Here is a 20,755-nt window from a genome sequence, read left to right on the forward strand (position 1 = left end):
ATAGTCTAATTCATGTAATAGCGCCAGCAACCTTACGTTTCGCGTAAGCCCTGGTTGCTCTTCCCGTTTGCGGCTCGTCAGGCTGAGAAATCCGAAGCTATGAAGGCCCGATAAATATTGCGCGGGGTCGAATGGGGCCACGATGTGTTACACTCATACCGATGAGGAAGGATCATTTGCCGTGTTGCATGCGTTTGGAATACGAATATGTTGTGTGCCATAAGGGTCGGGCTGATGGGGTTGTGCCAAGTGAGCCGCATAGGTAGAGCTTCGCTTGACGTAAGCGTGCGGCTCTGCGCAAGTATACGGACCCACACAACCTTGCTCTTTCTTGTAGTCTCAGCCTAGGGGGCACCCCGCACAATTGCGAACTAAGAGTCTACCCCTCGGTGCTAGATGACCAGCTGACGGGTCGATGTGCTTTGCAAGGTTGCTTCAACATCGCTGGGAAGTTTCGGCCCCTATCATGCCGTGCGCATCAATGTACGCCTTGAGAAGTGCTCAGCCTTGCCATCGAGCCTTCAAGGATCCAACTGGAGTACTTCAACCGCCAGGCTAATTCTAAAACAGGTCGAGACCACTCCCTACACGTCCAGTGCCGCAATGATGCATGCTGAGGCACAGGCTCGGGCATGTAGACTTGATGCATGTTGATTGCCCTTGGCCCTACTCGCATGATGTGGAAGTATCGGGGAAGCGGGATTATACGAGGCTATCTGCGATTTGTTGGGACCGTTCCACAAGACGTTGTGCGTTATAGCCCGAGAATCCAGGAGACTACCAATGGACCTAACCGATAGTGGGCTACGTAGTACGCCATGGGGCAGAAACTACACGCGATTCCTCATGTGATCGATCCTCGCGATGTATTGTGCCCTTCCAGGTTGGCGCAGAAGAAACTGAAAACCTGATTGCGGGAACCGATGGCGAGGGGGCTACTCGAATGAGGTTTGAGTGGCCGTCCTCGCAGCTAGTTGGGCCCCATACCGACGAAGGGATGTGTGCCTCGTTGTTTCGACTGCGTCCAAACGGTGCTGGGAAATCGCGTCAGTCCATAGAGATTGTTGCACCTCTCGAGATTGTATGGCTTCACCAGCTCTTAGAGCGCCCGACTAATGGGCTCCGAGCCTCGTGGCACGTAGCAACGTGTACAGCCGCGGATGACTGATCGTCTCGATTGCTCATGTGCCTCGTCGCATGGAGCTATGCAATCAATCGGCCCATAGAAACGGAAGCGGAATAGTGAAGCGACGCAGCGGGGTCCAGTCTGTGGGCGTGGATGTTCGTCCTCCGAAGCAACGGAAAGAGACGCAGTAGCTTGAGGTAAGCCACGAACATCTCATCACTGCTCAGGGCCAGCGCGTTGGCGTTCTTGACCTTCCCAGCCCACATATGGCCAGCCCTTTGGTAGGCTCGAGTAGGGCGGCAAAGTGTATCGTCCCTTACAACTTCCCGCATCCGGACAGTCCAGGTCGCATAGGCCGAAGGTCTTGCAGTAGCACTCTTTCGCGGTTGGGCAATGAACGGGAGGCTTGCCGAAGATCACTATCAAGCTTGTTAGCACATGATCCGCGCCACTTGAAGAAGCAAAAAGCGTGCAGAGCCTCATCACGGGTGGGGTAGCGGATGTGAACTTACTGTGCCAGGAGTACTCAAACACCCTCCCACTGATAGCATCCCCCAGTTCAGTCCCCATAATCCAATCGCGATACTTCTCATACTGCTCCTTGCTCCTCTCCCTAATCTTGTCCCTCGTCGCCGCAAACTGCGCACAGCAGCTCACCCCAACAGCATCCGGCACCTTCTCCCCCGGAAACAGGCTCTCAAAAGCCTTCTTATACTGTCCGCCCGCATGCACGGCCTCTCTGTGTTCGCCTGCTTCCGCGAGCGGCTTGATCTCGTTGGGGCAGCCGAGGGACCAGGCGCAGCGGATGTTGACGTAGCCTTCTTTCTCGAGGTAGGGCAGCTGGAAGTGGCGCAGCATGGGGAGGCCGTCGTAGTCGGGGTCGTCGTTGTGCCATTGGTAGCGGTTGGGATGGATGAAGAGGACGTTGTCGGGGAGGGACGCGTAGTGGTCGATTATGTAGCTGCGCGCGTATCCGTCGTTAGCATGGCAGACATGGGACGAAAGATAGTATGGATGGGGGCGTACGTCAGATAGACCATGCTCTCTCGGCCCTTGTTCTTCGGCACCGTGAGCTCCGCGCTCGGATCGTCGACATGGTAGATATTCTTCTCCCAGTGCGGGAAGTACTCCTCGAGCCACGTTGCGTTCTCGGAACTCTGGCTGGCGACGACGACGGCGGTCCGACGCGCTTTGATACCATCGTTTGCTTTTAGCGGCTTCCCTTTCGGGTTGTGCGATGACTCGTCGGGCTGCTGCTCATCGTAGAGTTCGTCGGGAAGGTGCGACTTGGCCGATCCAGCTGAGGCCGCCGTCTTGTCCCAGAGCGCGAACTTCAGATGGACGAAGAGGGCGGTGAGAAGGACGATATTGACAAGTATGACCACATTGCGAGCGGTGATTAGACGAGGCATGGCGCCACAGAACAAAGAGCCCACGATGTTTGCACGACGGGTTTCCAGGAACCTGGGGCATCGCATATCACATGCGAACACCAGGGGGTGATCAGCGCGCTAGCCGATTCAAGCTTCCATGGTCACATTAGCGTGGTAGCGTAGAAGAAGCCAAGAATACAAAGGATCATCACAACTCTTTTCTATTCTCTATGGCATTCTATACTCGAGATCGCTCTACACACTGCCTACTATCCGCTCCGCCAACGCCGCAATACTCGTGCGCGAATCCAATAGATCCACCATACCAACCTTGTACCCCAGCGCAACGTGGAACCAATTTCGTAACTCGGCTGCGATCAAACTATCGACGCCATGGTCCGACACAGCACGCGCGCAATTCACAGTCGTTGGATCAAGCAAGAGCATAGTCGCAACCGCGTTGGATATGGCTGATGTGACGAGTGCAAGGGCTTCCGCGTGGCACGCGAGTTGATCTGAGCCAGGGGCAGCGTTGCGAGCCTTTTGCACAGCAGCACCGAATGCGTCGCGGACCTGCGCTGTGGATGAGCGTGCAGTGTCCTTTTGTGGAGAGTCGGCACCGCTCTCTTCCTGGTGCAAAGCATCTTCGAATGCACGGATTACATGGGAGACGCGAGCGTCGCCATGCCAGCGAGGTGTTGCGACGCTTCGGATACCCATCTCAGCGTCGTCGCGCTCTTTTGCGAGCATGTGTGCCGGATCCATGTACGTTACGTAGGTAGCGGCGGCGAGGGGGTCAGTGGCAGGTACATTGGAAGGGGGAAGAAATGCTGGCTCGAGAAGGCGGAGGAAGTAGCTTTCAGATTCAGTCAGGACTTTGTTGCGTGCCATCAAATCCAGTGTCGTGGTGTCGGTGCTCAGGTGGCCAACGTCATTGACAAGGCCAAACTGGGCAGCCGTAGCAGGCAGACCTAGACGGCAGCGGTAGCGTGCGAACTGGTCCTGGAAGTTGTTGGCGGCCGTGTACGCAGCCTGAGTCGCGAAGCTCAGTACCGAGAGGATGGAAGTGGTCATGACGAAGAATTCCAACGGCAAGTGCTTGGTAGTGTCGTGTAGGTTCTGCGTGCCAAGTACCTTCGCGGCGAGGCCATCCTGCCAGCCAGGGGCTGTCACCTTGTCGAAAGAGATATCTTGGTAGGAAACAGCGCAGTGGACGATGCCCTTGAGTTTGCCAATGGTGGACGCGTACTCAACGGCTTTTGCGACACTCTCTCGAATACCGAGATCGCACGCAACGGGATGTACACGAATACCAGATTCGGCGAGCCTGTCCACAAGTGTCTGCGCTTCGGGCGCGCTCCCACCACGGCGGGACAAGATAACGAGCTCTCGTGCACCGCGATCACCCATCCACTGGATAATAGATCGTCCCAGACCGCTCAGTCCACCAGTGATGATGTAGCAGGCTGCTGGGTCGAAGGTGACGGCTGGTGGTGCCTGTACCATGCGTACCAGTGAGTTTGATGCGAATGTCACAACTAGCTTGCCAACATGTTTGCCTTTGGAGAAAGCCAGCAACGTCTGGTGGAGTTGGGAGATGTCCGAGGTAGCCAGAGGTTGGATGGGACTGATGCGCCCCGCACGGTAGTGAGCGTCCACCGCGGTCATAAGCTCGGCACCTAGTTTAGGGTCGCGATCTACGACACGGGCAAGATCGAAAGATGAGAAGCTGGCGCTCTTCTGAAACAGCTCAAGGCCGATTGCACGGGCATCCTCGACGTCTGCGCGGCCAATGTCGATTATATGGCCGAGTGGAGCGAGTGCTTTGGCTGTCTCATGAAGCATATCACCCTGAGCAGTGCTGAGAATGACATCGAAGCCCCCGTTGCGCGTGGCAGCCGCAGCACGATTCATTTCGGCCTTTTCACGTGCCGAAAACACATTCGCAGGGGGCAGGCCAATGGTCTTTACAAGGAAGTGCAGTTTCTCTTGCGAACCAGCCATAGCAAAAACTTGGGCGCCCTTGGCACGGGCGAATTGGATGGCAGCCAGGCCAACACCGCCTGAGGCTGACTGAATCAAGACACTCTGGCCCTGTCGCAGACGGGTAAGGTGTTCGAATGCGTACACTGCCGTCATGTAGACAACAGGCATGGTGGCCATGTGAACAAGATCATCGGTAGGTCTTACTTTGCAAGCGAAAGCTGAAGGTACGCGAGCATAGTTGCCGAAATGGCCTTTCCCTAGGCCGTAGACTGGGTCTCCCACCGCGAAAGAGCTCGCAGAATCAGTGCCGACCTGAGTGACGATACCAGCGTACTCAGATGACAAGTTGTTGCCGTCGAAGCGGCCAGTAGCCAAGACTAGATCCTTCCAGTTGAGACCGACGGCAGTGACCCTAACCTCAATGTAGTCACATGGCAGGGATTGTTTGCGCAGCTCTGTGTAGGGACGGAAGTACAAGGAGCTGAGGATACCCGGTGTTTCAAAGGCAGCGCGGACAGGGCCTTGCGTATCCAGTGGTAGAAGCTCAGCGCCATGAAGAGCTGGTGTAACGAGAGGCTCCGCATAAGCAGACAACGCAGGCTCGGGCAGCAGGCGACTCACCCACAGGCAGACGCCATGCCAGGCAAATTCGCGATCTTCGCTCGTCTCGCTATTAATGGGTCGCTGCAAGGCTTGCTCGCAGTCGGCCAGGACGCGAATGAGTTCGTCACTCTGCTGCAGATCGTCCAGGACAAAGTGGTCAGCGTCTATATCGACTGAGCAGAAGCGGCCTGTAGGCGCCTCAGTTGAGATGGTGCGTAGTAGACCGCCAGCGATAGCGCCGTTGGGACTACGGCCAACTGCCATGCCCGTCGAGGTGAGCCATAGCATGCTACTGGTGTGATGAGTAAGGTGCTGGAAGAGCTCTAGCTGGCGCTCATCGGCAGCGAGCAATAGATGGTCATCATCCAGGAAAGCCACTACACGAGCGTCGACAGGCAATTCACGGACTGAGCTGTCAAGTCGTACCGTCGTCGTCGATTCTCCGCGATATTCCAGCAAACGGGCTAGTTGAGCGAGCAAAGGCGGTGGTTGTGCTGTGCTATGGAGAAGATGCACAGGCTGAACAGCCACACGCGCCGCATTCGCAGCCTTTTCAGTCATATCGACCACGCCGGCCACGACAACACTCGACTGGGTCCAAGGCGCGGGATAGTCGTCCAGCACGATTTCGGCTCCTGTAAACCCGACCGAACGCAGCGTCGCGTCCCAGCCGGCCACATCGAGAAAAGGCCGCTGCATGCGTCCGTCATCCACGCCGTGCCAGTATCCTTCTTGTGCACCGCCAACCATGTCGACCCACGCACTGCTGCCCGTCACTTCGGCCAGCACCAGTTTTCCCCCAGTCTTGAGTAGCTTGCGCGCCGTCTGCAACGCTTTTGCGACCGATGCAGCCGTGTGCACGGCCTGCGACGCAAACACCACATCGTACGCCGCCTCGAAGCCCGCTGGCAGCGTGTCTTGTTCCATGTCCAGCACCGAAAAGTGCACATCGCCGTAATCGCTGAGCTGCGACCGCGCCGCCTGCAGCGCATCTTCACTCGTATCTGCTACTGTGTAGTCGCGGTATCGCTTGATGCTGTTCCCACTGTTGAGCGTCTCGAGCACTAAGCGCGCCGTCTGACCCTTCCCGCCCTTGAGTTCCAATATCCGAAGGCTCGGATTGGCATGAGCCATTGAGTCGAAAACAGTAGATAAGTGAGTGTGAACCCCCGTTACGAACAGGCTCTTCTCAAAAAAGTCAGTCAGCAGCCCGCCTTCAGCCAGGACCGCTTCGCCACTTCTGCGCCTGTCCACGATATCAACCATGTGTGCGTGAAGCCGCTGCATACACCTGACTTCGACAAGATGACCGTGGCCTTCATATGCCTCTCGCAGACGTCGCTTGCGATCCTCCGCCGAGAGTTCTGTCGACTGCTCAGCTTGACCTCTCTTGGCCAACTGTCGAAGCTTTGCGATATAGCGATCCGTTGTTCCCAAACCATCGATTTCCATTGAGTCAGTGTCATTCAAAAGCGTCTCAGTCACGTCGATGGCGATGAGCGATGCCATACTATCGAGCTGAGCAAGCACTGGTCCTTGAGTGACATTCTCCGACGGTGTTGGGAATAGTAAACGAGCCTGCTCGTTACTGAGACTTCCGAAGTCTGGCTTGTACACCATACGTGTGAACGGGCTCGAAAAGCCCCTGGCTCCGGTCTTGTCTGGAGACGTTGCCTCTAAGCTGTAACTAACGCAACGGAGGTCCTCAATGTCCACAAGAACATCGCCTGCCTCATCCTGAAGCTGTAGCTGGAGGTACGCAGATCGGAGGCCCATGAAGTCGCCGTATGCGACCGCTGTACCCGATGCTTCGTCAATATTACTCTTGACACGCAGCTCAGATAAGTGAATGGGAACGAATGCTGTCGTCGTTTTGTCCGTTTGGCCTCCATGGGATGCGAGGAGGCCAAGTTGGATCATGGCGTCTAATGAGGTGGGATGGATAACATATTCAGATTCTCCACCTCTAACCATGCCCGCCGTAGTCTGTAGATTGAGTCTGGCAGCGGCATGATTCTTGGTCGGGTCGGCGCGTATCTCAGACAAGGCTTGGAATGCAGGGCCGTAGCCAAGACCTATCGCAGCGAACTTCTTGTACCAGCTGCGCGCATTCACCGCTCGAGATTCGGAAGCTACACTCATCGTTTCAACTTGCGAGTGCTCAGAGATGTCCACCTTGACCATTCCGGTGCAGTGTTCCGTCCATTGCTCCGTTTCACGTGTAACGGAGCTGACTGAGAAACTGACCCAAGCCGGCTCTTGTGCAGTAGCTTTATCGTCAAGCACCAGGCTGAGCATGATCTCGATACCATACTGATCCTCGGGGATGTTCAGCGCTGACTTGATATTGACGTTGCGAAGTGAGTGCCCAAGAATTGGCTGTGCGTCCTCGGTTGCCTGGTAGAGCTGCGTTGCCGCCACCATTGCCATACACATATATCCAGCAGCCGGGAATACAACATTGGGCAGCAGACGATGATCACTCAACCAGGGGAGGTCTTTCAAACGTAGCACGTTGCGGTATTGCGGTCGAAGTTTCGCGTTGCCAGCTACCCTTGATCCGATAAGGTCATGCCTGGGGATGGTACGAAGACGATATTCCTTGCTAGCCCGGCTCTCATAGTAAGCGACTGGTCCGTACGTGAACTGATATGGCGGAAGATCAATAGCGGTAGTGCCATGTTCTAGCGCCCCAGCACCTGCATCTACCGCGTTCACGGCAGCCAAGTCGATCTTAGCGTTGAGACCAAATAGTGACCCGGCGAGCTGTAGCAAAGATCTTGCATTGTCTTCTCCTCGCTTCAATGCGTACGCATATGGAAGTGGCTTGCCGATGCTCTTTAGAATCTGGTCAAGCGGGCTTCTCAGCGCCGGGTGCGGTCCGATTTCCACGAACGCCTTGACATCGAGTTCTTCCTGCCCTGCCAGGCTGGCGACTGCGTCTGAGAATTGGACGGGTGACTCAAGATTGGCTCTCCAGTATGAAACCGGAAGGTTCGCTCCTGCAAGACTCTTCCAAGGAGTGACCGACGAAGACCAAGGGATATGAGGGTACTTTGGGCGCTGGTCTTTCAGCCCGGACTTCTCGAGGTACGCCATGCCATCGGTGAGCAGTGTCTCATACGCATGGCCAAGCGCAATCATGTGATGTGAGTGATATGCATTTCCACCCGTCTTCAGAAGTCGGTTGAAGACGCCGTCGTGCGTGAGGGTCGTAGCGAGCCGCTTCACAGCCTCCTCGTCTCCAGAGAGCGTCAGGCTGCCGGGCGAGTTGACAGCTGCAATCTTGATGTATTGCTCGAGCCCCTCAAGGTACTCACTGGCCTGCTCACGATCTAGACTGACAGCCAGCATGACGCCCTTCTTCTTATTCTGCGCCACAGCTTGCCCGCGGAAGAAACTCGCAGCAATCGCTTCGGCGGCAGTAATGCGACCGGCCGCGTAAGCAGCTGCCATCTCGCCAGAGGAGTGACCCACGACACCTGCAGGGCTGACAGACCATGAGGCAAGGAGGTCAACGAGACCGATCTGTACCGCTGTGCAGACTGTCTGCGAGACATCCGGCATCTGCACGCGGTCCGGTTCGCAGTTTCCAGAAAGTATGTCTGCAATATTCCAGGACGGCGCTCCAGGTAGAGATTCGAGTACACGGTCCAGATAGTCGATTGACGTGCGGAAGACATTGTAGTCGAAGAGTTGGGCGCCCATGGCATGCCACTGCGCGCCCTGCCCGGTGAAGACGAAAGCTAGACGAGACTCATCGGGCGGACTTGAGAAGGTCTTTTCCACATTCTTCATCAGTCCCTGCGCAACGTCGTGTTTGCTAACGATGCGGAAAGTCCGCTGTGCAAGTTTGGAACGTCGCGTCGCGAGTGTGTATGCCACGTCTCCTAGTGAATGTTTATCGATGACACGAGCGAGTACGTCTATGTTGGCATTGAGGGAAGTGTCGCTGTGAGCAGCGAAAGGTAACAGCACTAGTTCACGTGTGCTGACATCTGCTTTTCTAGTTTTCGTAGGAGGTTGAGGCGTAGAGGGCTGAGATACCGCCAAGCCATTCCCATGGCTGTGAGTCGAGCCGTTCGCATGCCCATTCGCATGCCCATTGACTGGTCTGGTTCTGTTGACGATACCCGGCTTGACATAGTCCGGATACACGACTTCCACGTGGTCGAGAATGCAGTGCCCGATAGAACCGCCAAATCCAGCAGACGTAACACTGGCGCGTCGCAGCTTGTCTTCTGGCCATGGCATGACTTCGGTAACGACCCTGGCTTTGGCCTTGTCAAAATCGATCCTGGGGTTCAACGTCGTCACACCGATGCTAGGCGGAATCACCCCTGCTTCAAGGGCGAGTACGACTTTGAAGATGCTCGCAAGAGCTGCAGCGCCTTCAGTATGTCCAAGATTGGTCTTGACGGATCCAATCAACAAACGATCCTCCTCTGAGCTGGATCGTCCCGGCCCGAACACCTTACCAGCAGCCTCTACCTCGAGTGGATCGCCGACCCGTGTGCCCGTCCCATGGCACTCGAGAAATGGGGTTTCGGAAGGAGACAAGTTACCGGCATTGTGGTACGCCTTCCGGATGATGTCCTCCTGAGCAGTCCCACTTGGGTGCGTTATCCCGCTGGAGCGACCGTTGGCGCCAATAGCGCTGCCGCGGACGAGTGCACGAATCGGATTTCCGTCCTGCATGGCCTGTTGCGGCTTCTTCACGTAAATAGCTGCGAAGCCCTCGCCACGAGCGTAGCCATCAGCTGCGGCATCAAACGCATGGCTCATGGATGTACCAGACAGGGCTCCCAACTTGTCCATGGCGATCTGCATGCTTGGATCCATGATGTAGTTCGCTGTCGCCACAATCGCCGAGTCGCAGTCTCCATCGCGGATCGCCTGGATCGCCATATGGAGTCCGTACATGGCAGACGTGCAGGCACTGTCCAGCGTAACGCTTGGCCCGCGCAAGTTGAACACGTAGTTGATGCGGTTGCTGAGGATGTTGTGACACACCCCTGTGGTAGCATGTGGCCTGGCATACTCCCAGTCACGTGTCTGCGCATACGAGTTGTCGTAGGATATATCGGCGACATAGACACCCGTGCGTGTCCCATTAACACTTTCCCACGTCTCGCCTGCGCTCTCCAATGACTCGTACACCACTTCCAGTAGCTTGCGTTGAGAAGGGTCGATAGTCTCTGCTTCGAGGCCTGAGATCCCGAAGAAAGATGGATCGAATAGTCGTGGGTCTTCAGTCACCACGTAGCCTCCCTTTGCTGCCGTGGTGCCTGGTCTCTCTGGGTTCGGATGATAAAAGCCCTCTGCCGAAAAGCGTGGCGCCGCCCAATCATGGTAGCCGGAGCGTTTGTTTAGCAAAAGTTCCCACAAGTCCGTAGGATTACGGACGCCTCCAGCCCAGCGGCAACCTGAACTGCGTCAGCACAAGCTCATGTTATACAGGTTTTGCTCGATCACATACCCATCCCGACTATCGCCATAGGCTCAGGGTCTTCTGATCTAGCCATCTTCAATCGTCTAATAGTTGTTGTAAAAGTGCGAAGCTACAAACAGCAAAACGATACTGAACTATTGCAATGGTTCAAGCAAGCTAATGCACTTCAATTTGAGAGGATATATGTGTTGAATGGTCCTATCCATTCCAAGGCTGCCTCTCGGGAAACCCACACTCCGGTCTCTACAATCGATCAGCTACATGAACGGGCAGAAGATCGTGTGTAATCCGCTGATGTTGCGCCGATAGGCCTCATTACCAAAGAACGAGATAAGCCCATGCCAAGACAGCCTTCGCAGCTGAATCCCGTCAGCTTACTAGCCGTCAAAATTCGGCCGAAACCGGCTATGCAAACCGTCAGCATTTCTGCACAGATGTGGGGAGCATACGGGGGAGAAAGGCCATCCCTTGCGCATGAGCTCGAAAGGTGAGTATCGCCAACATCATAGACCGCTGCGGGTGGGGGTACGTATTGTAGTCGGCGATCAGCTGGCGGTACTTCCGAAGGAGAGAATAGCCAGGTCACTTGAACCGTAGTCCGTCGGGCGGAACAGCATAAATTCTCGGTGCAGATATCGGTTGAGCAGTTGGTTGTGTGCCAAATTGGCTATCGTGATAGCTGTGCCGAGGTGGCGTTTGCCCATGGAAGCCGCTGTGTTGAGCCGGTATTTGATAGACGTCTGGCTTGAACACTGGAACGCTTTGCAGACCGTGAACACGAATCCGAATACTACCTATCTTTCAATCTGTGCAAGCTGCGACCGCTTCTTGAAGTCATGATATTCCTTCAATCAATTGACGTCTCTGGACATGGGCTATTGTCAACCTCGTTCGGGGTCGCCGCTTGCCTGGGAGCTTTGTACGCCATCTATCGCAGCCTCCTCCCTCGACCACTCCCAGGAATCCCCTACAACCAGACGTCAGCACGTAGACTGCTGGGCGATGCACCAGACATGCTATGTGAAGTCAGCGTCACTCGGGAACTTAATGTGTGGCTGGTCAAGCAGGTCAACAAGCTCCAGGCCCCGCTATGTCAGGTCTTCGTGGAGCCGTTCTCAAAGCCTTGGGTCCTGCTCGCTGACCCTATCGAAGCGTACGACATCATGACCCGGCGACCAGATTTTGATCGGTCGAATTTCATCACGGACGGGTTGAGTCCCATGGACAACTTCCATGCGCGAATGAAGACAGGCCCCCAATGGAGAACGACGCGAGCGTGGCTGCAGGATCTGATGAGCCCGACTTTTCTCAATAACGTGGTTGGGCCCGTCATGTTCGATAATACGATGAATCTCATCAGGTTCTGGGATACCAAGACAAGGCTCGCCAACGGTTCCGCGTTCGATGTCAACGATGACTTGGATCATAGTGCGCTGGATGGGATGTTGTCATTCGTATTCGATCGCCATTTCAAGCACACCGCACTCGGCCCACAAATCGAGACACTGTCACGGATAGCCCCAAGCAGTTTGGCAGTAGGGCCCAAAGGGGAAGTGCGGTTTCCAAGGGCTCCAGTCCACGAGTTCATCTCCGCGCTGTATGAGACGGTCGACAAGATCGATGTTGTGACCAAAGCCATGTCGCCCAAACTCGCGATGTGGTTCATTCGTCAGACACCCAGCTATAAGAGAGTGACGGCTGTAAAGAGACAAGTTGTGAAGGAACAAATCCAGGGAGCTCTTCAACGCCTTGAAGCTACGGACGAGCCAAGAACCGCAATCGAGCACATGCTGGTGCGTGAAAAGAAGGCCGCTGAGAAGCATAACCGGAAGGCCGATTTCGGTAATCCTATCATGATGGACGAGGTAAGTCATGGATAGCCTAAATCTCTTTCAGGGTTGGATCTTAGCTAAAGCATCATGCTTCAGATCGCAGGACAATTCATAGCTGGTCTGCATACGACCAGCACGACACTTGCCTGGACATTCATCTACCTCACGCGTCTTCAGCACGTGCAGAGTAAGCTGCGGGATGCACTGCATCAGGCATGCAGCGATGCGCATGCGGAGAAGCGCGTCCCGACACTCGCAGAACTGACCGCGTCGCGCGTTCCTTATCTCGAAGCCGTGCTGGAGGAAACTCTGAGACTCCACGCGACGAGTGTCGCCCGGCAGGCCAAGCGCGACACGGAAGTTCTTGGCCACCGCATCCCCAAAGGAACAAATGTTGTTATGATTGCCAACGGGCCAGGCTTTCACGCGCCAGCTTTCGATATGGAGAGTGCGCGTCGTAGTGCAACGGTCGTCAAGTCGAGAGGATGGCGGGAGACGAGCGACATGCGGGTTTTCGATCCAGAGCGCTGGCTAATCCACAAAGCGGGTGCTGCTGCTGAGGTTGAGTTCGACGCAAACGCGGTACCGCAGATTGCTTTTGGCATGGGCCCTCGCAGCTGCTGGGGGCGAAGAATGGCGTATCTGGAGCTGCGCTTAGTGGTCTGCTTGGTGGTCTGGAATTTCGACTTGTTGGATGTGTCTCCCGACTTGGCTGACCCGAAGGCTAGCTACGGCATCGTCCATCGGGCGGACCAGTGTCATTTGCGATTGAGAGGCAGAAGAACTCTGTGAGTTGTCTAGATAGTTGGTCATTGTATGGGCACCTTGTACTCGATGGAAAGGTGATGGTCTTCGTGTCTTTGCTCCTGCGCGCTGTGCCGGCTGATGACGCGGGCGACCGGGCTGACTTCGGAACGCCATCTCACACGTGACTGAGCGTCATTCCCCGACCTCGGGAGGCCCTACAATCGCGCAAAAGGGATAGACCTCGGTGTGCATCATCGCGCATCACTGACCAACAAATCCATTCATTCCTCTGTTCGCATAAATACAGTATGTTCATCCCAATAGCAATCATTTCTACCTTGGCGCAATGTCCGACAGAGGACTATACAAGAAATCGTTAAGCGCACCCGCATCCAGAATTGAGGGAGACGCATCAGACGCCGGCCACGAAGAAGTGTCGCCCGTCGGCTGATGTGCCTGAATCAGATTTGCGATGTCCAGTGGTGATGATGCGTTTTCTGCGCTGAGGCTGGAAATATGCTGCACCATGCTTGTGGAACTGGACGCGCTTCTCTCATTCAGAAGGCAGGACAACGCATTTGCACCTTCTTCAGCCATGACGCTGACTTCAGCTAGGGTGCGTAGACGACCGAGTGCATCGCTAGTAGCCTGAATACACCGTTGACGACTGAGATGTGGCGTGCCTGACCCGAGAGGGTCGATCTTGGATGTATGACACGGGCCATCTACCCTACCAGCCGGGAACTCGGTGTCCTCACACACGCCGACCAGAATTACTGCAGCTTCGAATGTCGGTAATATAATGCCCGGAAATCTGGTATGAGACCCTCCCAGCTTCGCGTGCAGCTTTGAGACTCCGTCCAGCACCTTGAGTGCTGCCATCGCTAGTGCCTTCTTCTGCGAGGCTAGCAGGACTTGCTTGTACGCAGGAAGTCTTTGAACTTGAGCAGCTGTACAGAGCAATAAGTCACGATAGTTTTGGCATAGACTCTCGTATATGGCGATATGCAGAATCTGCCGCTGAATGGGTAAGCGTCGCGATTGTTCGTCCCACTGCTCGCTTGGCTCAAGAGCGAACGCGGCAGGCATATTGGCAAGGAACTCAGAGCAGAACTGCTCATACTTTTCCTCGGTCGCAGTCGCGTCATACTCTGTATACGATGTCGAGGGGAATTTCCGCCAGAAAGCGGCCAAGCGAGCCTGCAACATTCGTTCCGAGAATGCTTCTGGAGCACTGTCGTCGTCCAGAATGGGTGTAAGATGCATTCGCGGAAGATTGTCCGCATCTAGAGCGGCGGGAAGAAACGGGATGCGATCGAGTTGGCGTGAGAGCATACTACGGTTTGACCTTGTCAGAATAACAAAACGGACATGCGATCACTTCCACTGATAACAGTAAGATATTGTCGTACCTGTCCCAAATGTAGAGGTTACAAAACACTCTCCGTCGCATCTCCTGTTCCAGCCCATGCATCTCTGGCATATGAACTGTGTGATTTCGATGGAGGCCGGCCCTCTGAGCTACCAAAGCAGCTTTGTTGAGCGTTTCCCAGAAAGCCATGTTTTGCCCTTCACATTGAAGTCGCAGCCCCAAGAACGCCAGATGCTGCACGCGTAGTAAAGAGCCTCTGGCATCAAGTCCCGCACATAGACTAGATAGCTTCTCCGCGATGTCATCGCACAACGTGCGGATCTCAGACAAAGACATTCTGCGAATGCGGTCGATGGGATGTGACGGTGAAGGAAGGAACTGGGATGCGTACGAACACATCCGCATGATTAGTACCACGAACTCTACGTAGAAGACTGATGACACAGTTTCCAGGCTCCACAGTTGTTGATACTGTGCTAAGAACCATGGTGGGTGCACAAGCTGCTCCTTCCTATATTTATACATCAGCTTTAGCAAAAGTTTCCCTCATGTAGTGACAAAGATAAGGACATGAAATACTCCTCCTCGCAACTCATGGTTACGATTTCCGTACGATCGACGAAGAAAATACGAGCGGATACTTACCAGTGAATTTCGTCGATATAATACTGGACCAGGAAGTCGCAGATTTGACGATCAGGCAATCCTTTCATTTGTTGTTCGACCTCCGAGGACGCCTCTCGGGTAATGTCCTGATTGCCGTGGTGTTCGCCGCTATTCAGTCCTAGCTGTTTATACCAGTGCTGGTTAGATGGATGATGAATTGATCGGTTGCCTTATTTGTTCAGGTACAGTAACCACCTCATACAAGGAGAAAGCGGAACAGGTCTAGAGCTTGCACCAACACTAGGCCACTTACTTTGCGTGTGTCCATGTTAATGTAGGCTTTAGACCTGTCCAGTCTTTTCCTAGGTTGACGTGCAGTTGGAGGTGCGATCGACTTACCTTACGAATCAAGGCGATTGTATTGCGTTCGCTGTACTCGAAGTATCCAAAAGACTCCGCAACAGAGTTGCTGCTTGGGCCAGGTGTGGAACTTCGCGGTCTTGCGTTGTTCCAATTCGTTAGGGCGTTAGTGGCAGACCCACTGGCATTGCTGTCATGCGGCTGGAGATCGCCATCCGCGGTGAGTTGCTCATGTTCGTTCCCACGATTCTCTACTCTCTGGGTCCGCAGCGACGTGTGATCAGCCTGCAATGCCTGCGAGGGGTAGTATGCGCACTCCTCCGGGCGTCGGCGACGAGAACAATGATCGCAGGGATAGCGACGGTTGCACTACATATTAGCGATACTGAGTTAGCCTAAATTGCCCTCGTGCGTTTTGGTACGTCCTTCACCGGCCCAAAGTTGTGGTTCAAGGCACGTGAGAACAACAAAAGACGGTCGCACCTTTTGTTTCCGTGTGTAGCACGGAATGCACGACGAGACGATGCGTTTCTTTCCAGTGCTCTGCATCATAGAGACAGAAAAAGATGAGAAATGACCAGCAAGCGCGGAGAATCGAGGTCGAGTGTGGGGTGGTGGTGTTTCTTGTGGTCACTCCAGGGCCTGGCGCGGTACCCTTGCACCTGCCAAGCAAGGGAACGGCAAGGGAACGGCACGCATTGCAGCGGAAGTACTGGCGCTGACGGAAGGCGCACATCAAGCCCGTTATGGTGAATGGCTAGAGATAAGATGCACTACAGCGGCAGTCTAAAGATCCGAAAGCATTCATATCCAATAATCAATGCATAAGTATACAGTAGGGCTGACTACATACTGATGGTTGCGTACTCGCGTCATCAGCAGTGGTATGATCTTTTGAACCGGCTTCGTCAAACGTTACACACTATATCTAAATGGGACCACAGTACATGATTCACCGGAAGCAAGCAAGCAATTTTAGCGGTGGATATTCCAATTTTAAACTACCGCGACGCGCATGTATACCAAATCTACCTGACCCTGCAACTGCATTGCTTAGCGTTGCAAGTACACTTCAAGCAGCCCCATTAGACCTTCCGGACGGAAGCTGCGAACCTCGTATCTATCATCCGCTTGTTTCAACAAAGCCTCAAATTCATCCCGAGTGCGCACCTTGCCACCAAAGCTCACCAACATGATGAGGTCAATCTGACGCAGGCCACGCTCAAAGTCGCGTGTTACCGAACCCTGGGCCGGGAGAATCAGGTCATTGATGAGCAGTGGAGTGTTGGGCTCGCAGCGTTCGAGTCCAGGGACTAGAGAGCGCAACATGGTGACAACGTCCTGGTCGCACCAGTTGAGCGCGCACGCCCGCAAGATGTAAGCAGCTGCGTTGCCCACCGGCTGCGGCTCGAAGAAGCTATGCTGCATGAAAGAAACCCGCTTCTTGGTCTCATCAGTGAGCAAAGACTGACCCGCTAGGTGCATGTCGGCGAAGTCTTGCACCACAAAATTGAGAGCTGGAAAATGCTCAGCAAGGGTGACGGAGACTTTGCCGCTACCACCACCCACGTCCACTACAGTGCCCTTGAGGTTGCCCCAGGGAAAGGCTTCCTTAAGGACGTTGATGTTCAGATTCACTGGACACACATCAGCGTCAGACTCTGAGATTGATCAAGAGCAAAGATGACCTACGCTTAGCCCACCCAGCCATGGCTTTAGCAAAGCGAATGGAACGTTGGGTATCCTTCTCGTAGAACTCGAAGATGGGCAGGCCGTGTCGAGTGGTAAACGGCGTGAGTGCACTGTTGTACTCAAGCGGCGATGCTTTCACATTATCAGCTGTAGAAGATGCAGCCTTGAGCATCTCATCGACCCTGTATTGAAGAGGGTCAGTGTGCGGACGAATATACCACAGCTGCGATTTCCGACATACGTGTAATGCACCGTCGAACGAATCTCTTCGTCATGGTGTAGAAGATATGAGCTGGGGCTGTGGGCGACATAGCCATGGGCGGGTTCTCGGAAGATGGACTCGGTGATCAGGAGGCGGACGATGCGGCTGGTCCTGTCCAGGTCAACACCTGCGTGTTTCGCCAAGTCTTCCAGCGAGATATTGCCATGCGCGGGAACTATGCTGAAGAAGTTGAAGTCCAGTGCCACTTGGATGGCTGCGAGCTCGTAGCCCTGGCAGCAAAGTGCGCGGAAGTGTCGTTTGGGCCCCTCGACAAGATATTGGAGGTCTTCCAGGGAACGCTTCAAGTTACCATGAAGCTCAGCGTACTCAATCGTTTCTGGGCGGTCGATGCAGTCTGATGCAAACGTAGGCGATGCATGTTTGTTTGCTACCAAATAGTCGGCGATTGCCTGCGTATGCTGAGTAACCTGTTGAGCAAGGGCGAGCAAGTCAACCGTTTCGGAGTTAGGAGCGGATTTAACGCCGACATCGTTTGCTTGTGTTGACATGATGGCGCTGCGCGTGTCGTGTTGATCAAAATGAATTACTGTCCCTCATGCTTTGAGAACGCATTCTCAAATTATACAAGTCGCCAGTCATCATTTCGGCCATCATGCTCTTGCTTGAGGTTGTGCAGCTGCCGCATCATGTCGGGCCCGGTTTGTTGTCAGACATCGGGCGCGTAATGTTTGTCGCTTGTCCGGGCCAGTCAGCCGATCGCTGCTGGTCGTCGGGTGGGAGTCGTGGGAGTGAAAGGGGGAAATTGGTAATCCCGCTGCTTACCTACATGACCGACGTTTTCGGCCGACATTTTACGGTCCTTGGCACTTTCTCATGTTGTGCATTACCAACCCCGACGCTGCTTGCTCTATTTGGGGGACAAAACATCTGAAAGAAACATGTAGTTACAGTACTCTAGCCGGCAAAATCACACTCGACCTACATCTCTGTTCCTATCTCTTTCTCATGGATTCCAACACCTCTTCGACACCAGTCGCGCGTTCAATCAACGACGAGAAGCCAGCGGAGCCGACCCTTGGCACTCTCGGCGATGCAGCGGAACCGGAGAAGCCTCCGCGCGACATCTCTGGCTGGAAATGGTACCTGACTGTAGTGTCTATCCTGTTCTCCACCTTTCTCTACGCACTTGACGCTACGGTTGTCGCGGACCTCCAGTCTGTCATTGTCGAGGAATTCGGCGGCATCCAGCAGCTGTCGTGGCTGAGTGTTGGCTTCCTGCTTTGCGCTACAGTAACCACTCTTTTTTGGGGACGCGTCTACGGCCAATTCGATGCCAAGTGGCTCTACATTTTCCATGTTGCGATCTTCGAGATTGGCTCCGCCATCTGCGGCGCTGCGCCGTCGATGAACGTGATGATTCTCGGCCGTGCCATTACGGGCTTAGGAGGATCTGGTCTGTACGTCGGCTGCATGACGCTTATTGCGAGCACTACCACCATGTCTGAACGTCCGGTCTACGTTTCTGGCACCGGCTTTACCTGGGGTCTCGGTATCGTCCTGGGCCCAGTCATCGGAGGTGCCTTCAGCGAGTCTGCTGTGGGATGGCGATGGGCGTTCTATATCAACCTACTCATCGGCGCGGCGTGCGCTCCAGTCTACCTGTTCCTCATTCCCAGCAAGGATCCTCGGCCCGGTGTCTCGTTCCGCTCGCGAATTACCGACATGGACTATCCAGGCACTATACTGCAGGCCGGCGCACTGACGACTTTCATCGTTGCCATCAACATGGGTGGTATCTCGTATCCGTGGGACTCAGGCCGGATTATCGCACTGTTTGTCGTATCCGGTGTTCTGTTCATCGTTCTGGGCATACAACAGTATTGGAACATACTCACAACGGAAGCGCGTCGCATCATCCCTGTGCAGTTCTTCCGATCGCGGATGGTGCTCATTCTCTTCAGTATCACCGCTGCCGGTGGAGCGTGCTCTTTTGTGCCCATCTACATGGTCCCAATCTTCTTCCAGTTCACCCAGGGCGACGGTCCCCTCGATGCCGGAGTGCGGTTACTCCCTTATATCGTCGTCATGGTCGTTACCGTCTTCATCAATGGTGGCTTGATGTCCAAGTTGGGATACGTCATGCCTTGGTTCCTTGGTGGTGGCGCCCTGGTCGTGATCGGCTCCGCCCTCATGTACACAATCGATCTGGACACTGCTACGGCTCGCGTGTACGGCTTCACAATCCTGATGGGTGTTGGAGTCGGTATGTTCCTCCAGGCGCCATTTTCAGTTGCCCAGGCAGTCGTCGAGCTGGAAAACATTGCGCCAGCGATCAGCTTCATCACTCTGGCTCAGTCTGTGGGCATCACCTTTGCTCTAGCCATCGCCAACGCTATCCTTCTTAACCAAAGCCAGAACAGGATCGAGGGCATTTTGACTGACGTCTCTTCGGCCGATATCCAGGCCGCTATCCTCGGTGCTCGGTCGGATATCGTACAAAACCTATCCCCAGAGTTGAAGACTCGCGTTCTTGCTGCCATTGTCAGTGCCATCAGCAAGACCTACAGCCTTACTATTGCCGGTGGCGCTCTTGTCCTGGTCTTGAGCATCTTCATGCCTCGCAAGCGACTCTTCCAGAAGAATGCTGATAGCACTGCTCCCTAAGCTGGCTTTGGTCACCTACCGTTCCTGTCCTGCTTCTCCAATGTCAGTTTGCATTGCCAGCAGCACACAGCTAGCCTCTGTAGATCAGGGGCGGAAGAAAACGCGCGGATACTACAACACCAACACGGATGCAAGCATGCCTTGCACCGGTTAAAATGTACAATTACCTAATAGATTAATCAACAACCTTCCCTTCATACCACCCAGCTTGCTCCTCAGTGACACATCATGAGCACCAAATCTGAACTGTGTCTGTGACTGATGCTGAGTGTGGCGATACGGAGCACAAGCGTACAAGTAGAGTTCCAAGGTTGGTGATATGCCGGTTGGCCATGTGGGAGAAAAAGAGCGCTGACATCCATGGATGACATCACCAGACGCAGCGCCGAGACACTAGCCCGATTGGGCATCGGCCTTCCGCAACTGGTCCCCCGGCACCTGGGCGTTCAAGTTCGTGGGCCGTGCCACGGACGCACATCCACACGCGCCAATTACAGTCTATAGCATACGACGTGCGATAATTCAAGCTGTGCTCAACCCCCGTATCCTTCCCGACCTCAGGACTCTGTCAATGTCAATTCGACGCATCGTCTAAACTCACCTAGGTACCTAGGTATTTAGATTGTTGGTACATTCTCCATTCGGAGAAGGAATGGATGGACAACCACCTTGTGGTAGGCACTCCCCCGGCGTTGAACCGACAGGAACGCATTGTAAAC

General features: G+C 54.6%; 5 protein-coding genes across 5 annotated transcripts; 2 read left to right on the forward strand and 3 right to left on the reverse strand.

Annotated features, from left to right (window-relative positions):
• Positions 1–1,342: 1,342 nt before the first annotated feature.
• J4E85_002397 (uncharacterized protein) lies at positions 1,343–2,538 on the reverse strand (the record flags this gene model as incomplete). Its single annotated transcript, XM_051466675.1, has 3 exons — positions 1,343–1,545; positions 1,639–2,087; positions 2,153–2,538. 3 exons carry the CDS (start codon positions 2,536–2,538, stop codon positions 1,343–1,345), a joined length of 1,038 nt encoding a protein of 345 aa, XP_051329530.1.
• Positions 2,539–2,754: 216 nt separating this feature from the next.
• J4E85_002398 (Type I Iterative PKS) lies at positions 2,755–10,613 on the reverse strand (the record flags this gene model as incomplete). Its single annotated transcript, XM_051466676.1, has 2 exons — positions 2,755–10,514; positions 10,568–10,613. The coding sequence occupies 2 exons, from the start codon at positions 10,611–10,613 to the stop codon at positions 2,755–2,757; spliced, it is 7,806 nt and encodes a 2,601-aa protein (XP_051329531.1).
• Positions 10,614–11,553: 940 nt separating this feature from the next.
• J4E85_002399 (uncharacterized protein) lies at positions 11,554–13,164 on the forward strand (the record flags this gene model as incomplete). The annotated part of the gene is made up of 2 exons (XM_051466677.1): positions 11,554–12,405; positions 12,469–13,164. The coding sequence occupies 2 exons, from the start codon at positions 11,554–11,556 to the stop codon at positions 13,162–13,164; spliced, it is 1,548 nt and encodes a 515-aa protein (XP_051329532.1).
• Positions 13,165–16,510: 3,346 nt separating this feature from the next.
• J4E85_002400 (uncharacterized protein) lies at positions 16,511–17,920 on the reverse strand (the record flags this gene model as incomplete). Its single annotated transcript, XM_051466678.1, has 3 exons — positions 16,511–17,094; positions 17,150–17,331; positions 17,391–17,920. 3 exons carry the CDS (start codon positions 17,918–17,920, stop codon positions 16,511–16,513), a joined length of 1,296 nt encoding a protein of 431 aa, XP_051329533.1.
• A 457-nt stretch (positions 17,921–18,377) lies between these two features.
• On the forward strand, positions 18,378–20,036 carry J4E85_002401 (uncharacterized protein; the record flags this gene model as incomplete). Its single annotated transcript, XM_051466679.1, has 1 exon — positions 18,378–20,036. The coding sequence occupies one exon, from the start codon at positions 18,378–18,380 to the stop codon at positions 20,034–20,036; it is 1,659 nt and encodes a 552-aa protein (XP_051329534.1).
• Between the last annotated feature and the right edge of the window lie 719 nt (positions 20,037–20,755).

The sequence above is a fragment of the Alternaria conjuncta genome (genome assembly GCF_024043145.1).
Source record: "Alternaria conjuncta strain BMP 0040 chromosome Unknown scaffold_3, whole genome shotgun sequence".
Classification (NCBI taxonomy): Eukaryota; Fungi; Ascomycota; class Dothideomycetes; order Pleosporales; family Pleosporaceae; genus Alternaria; species Alternaria conjuncta.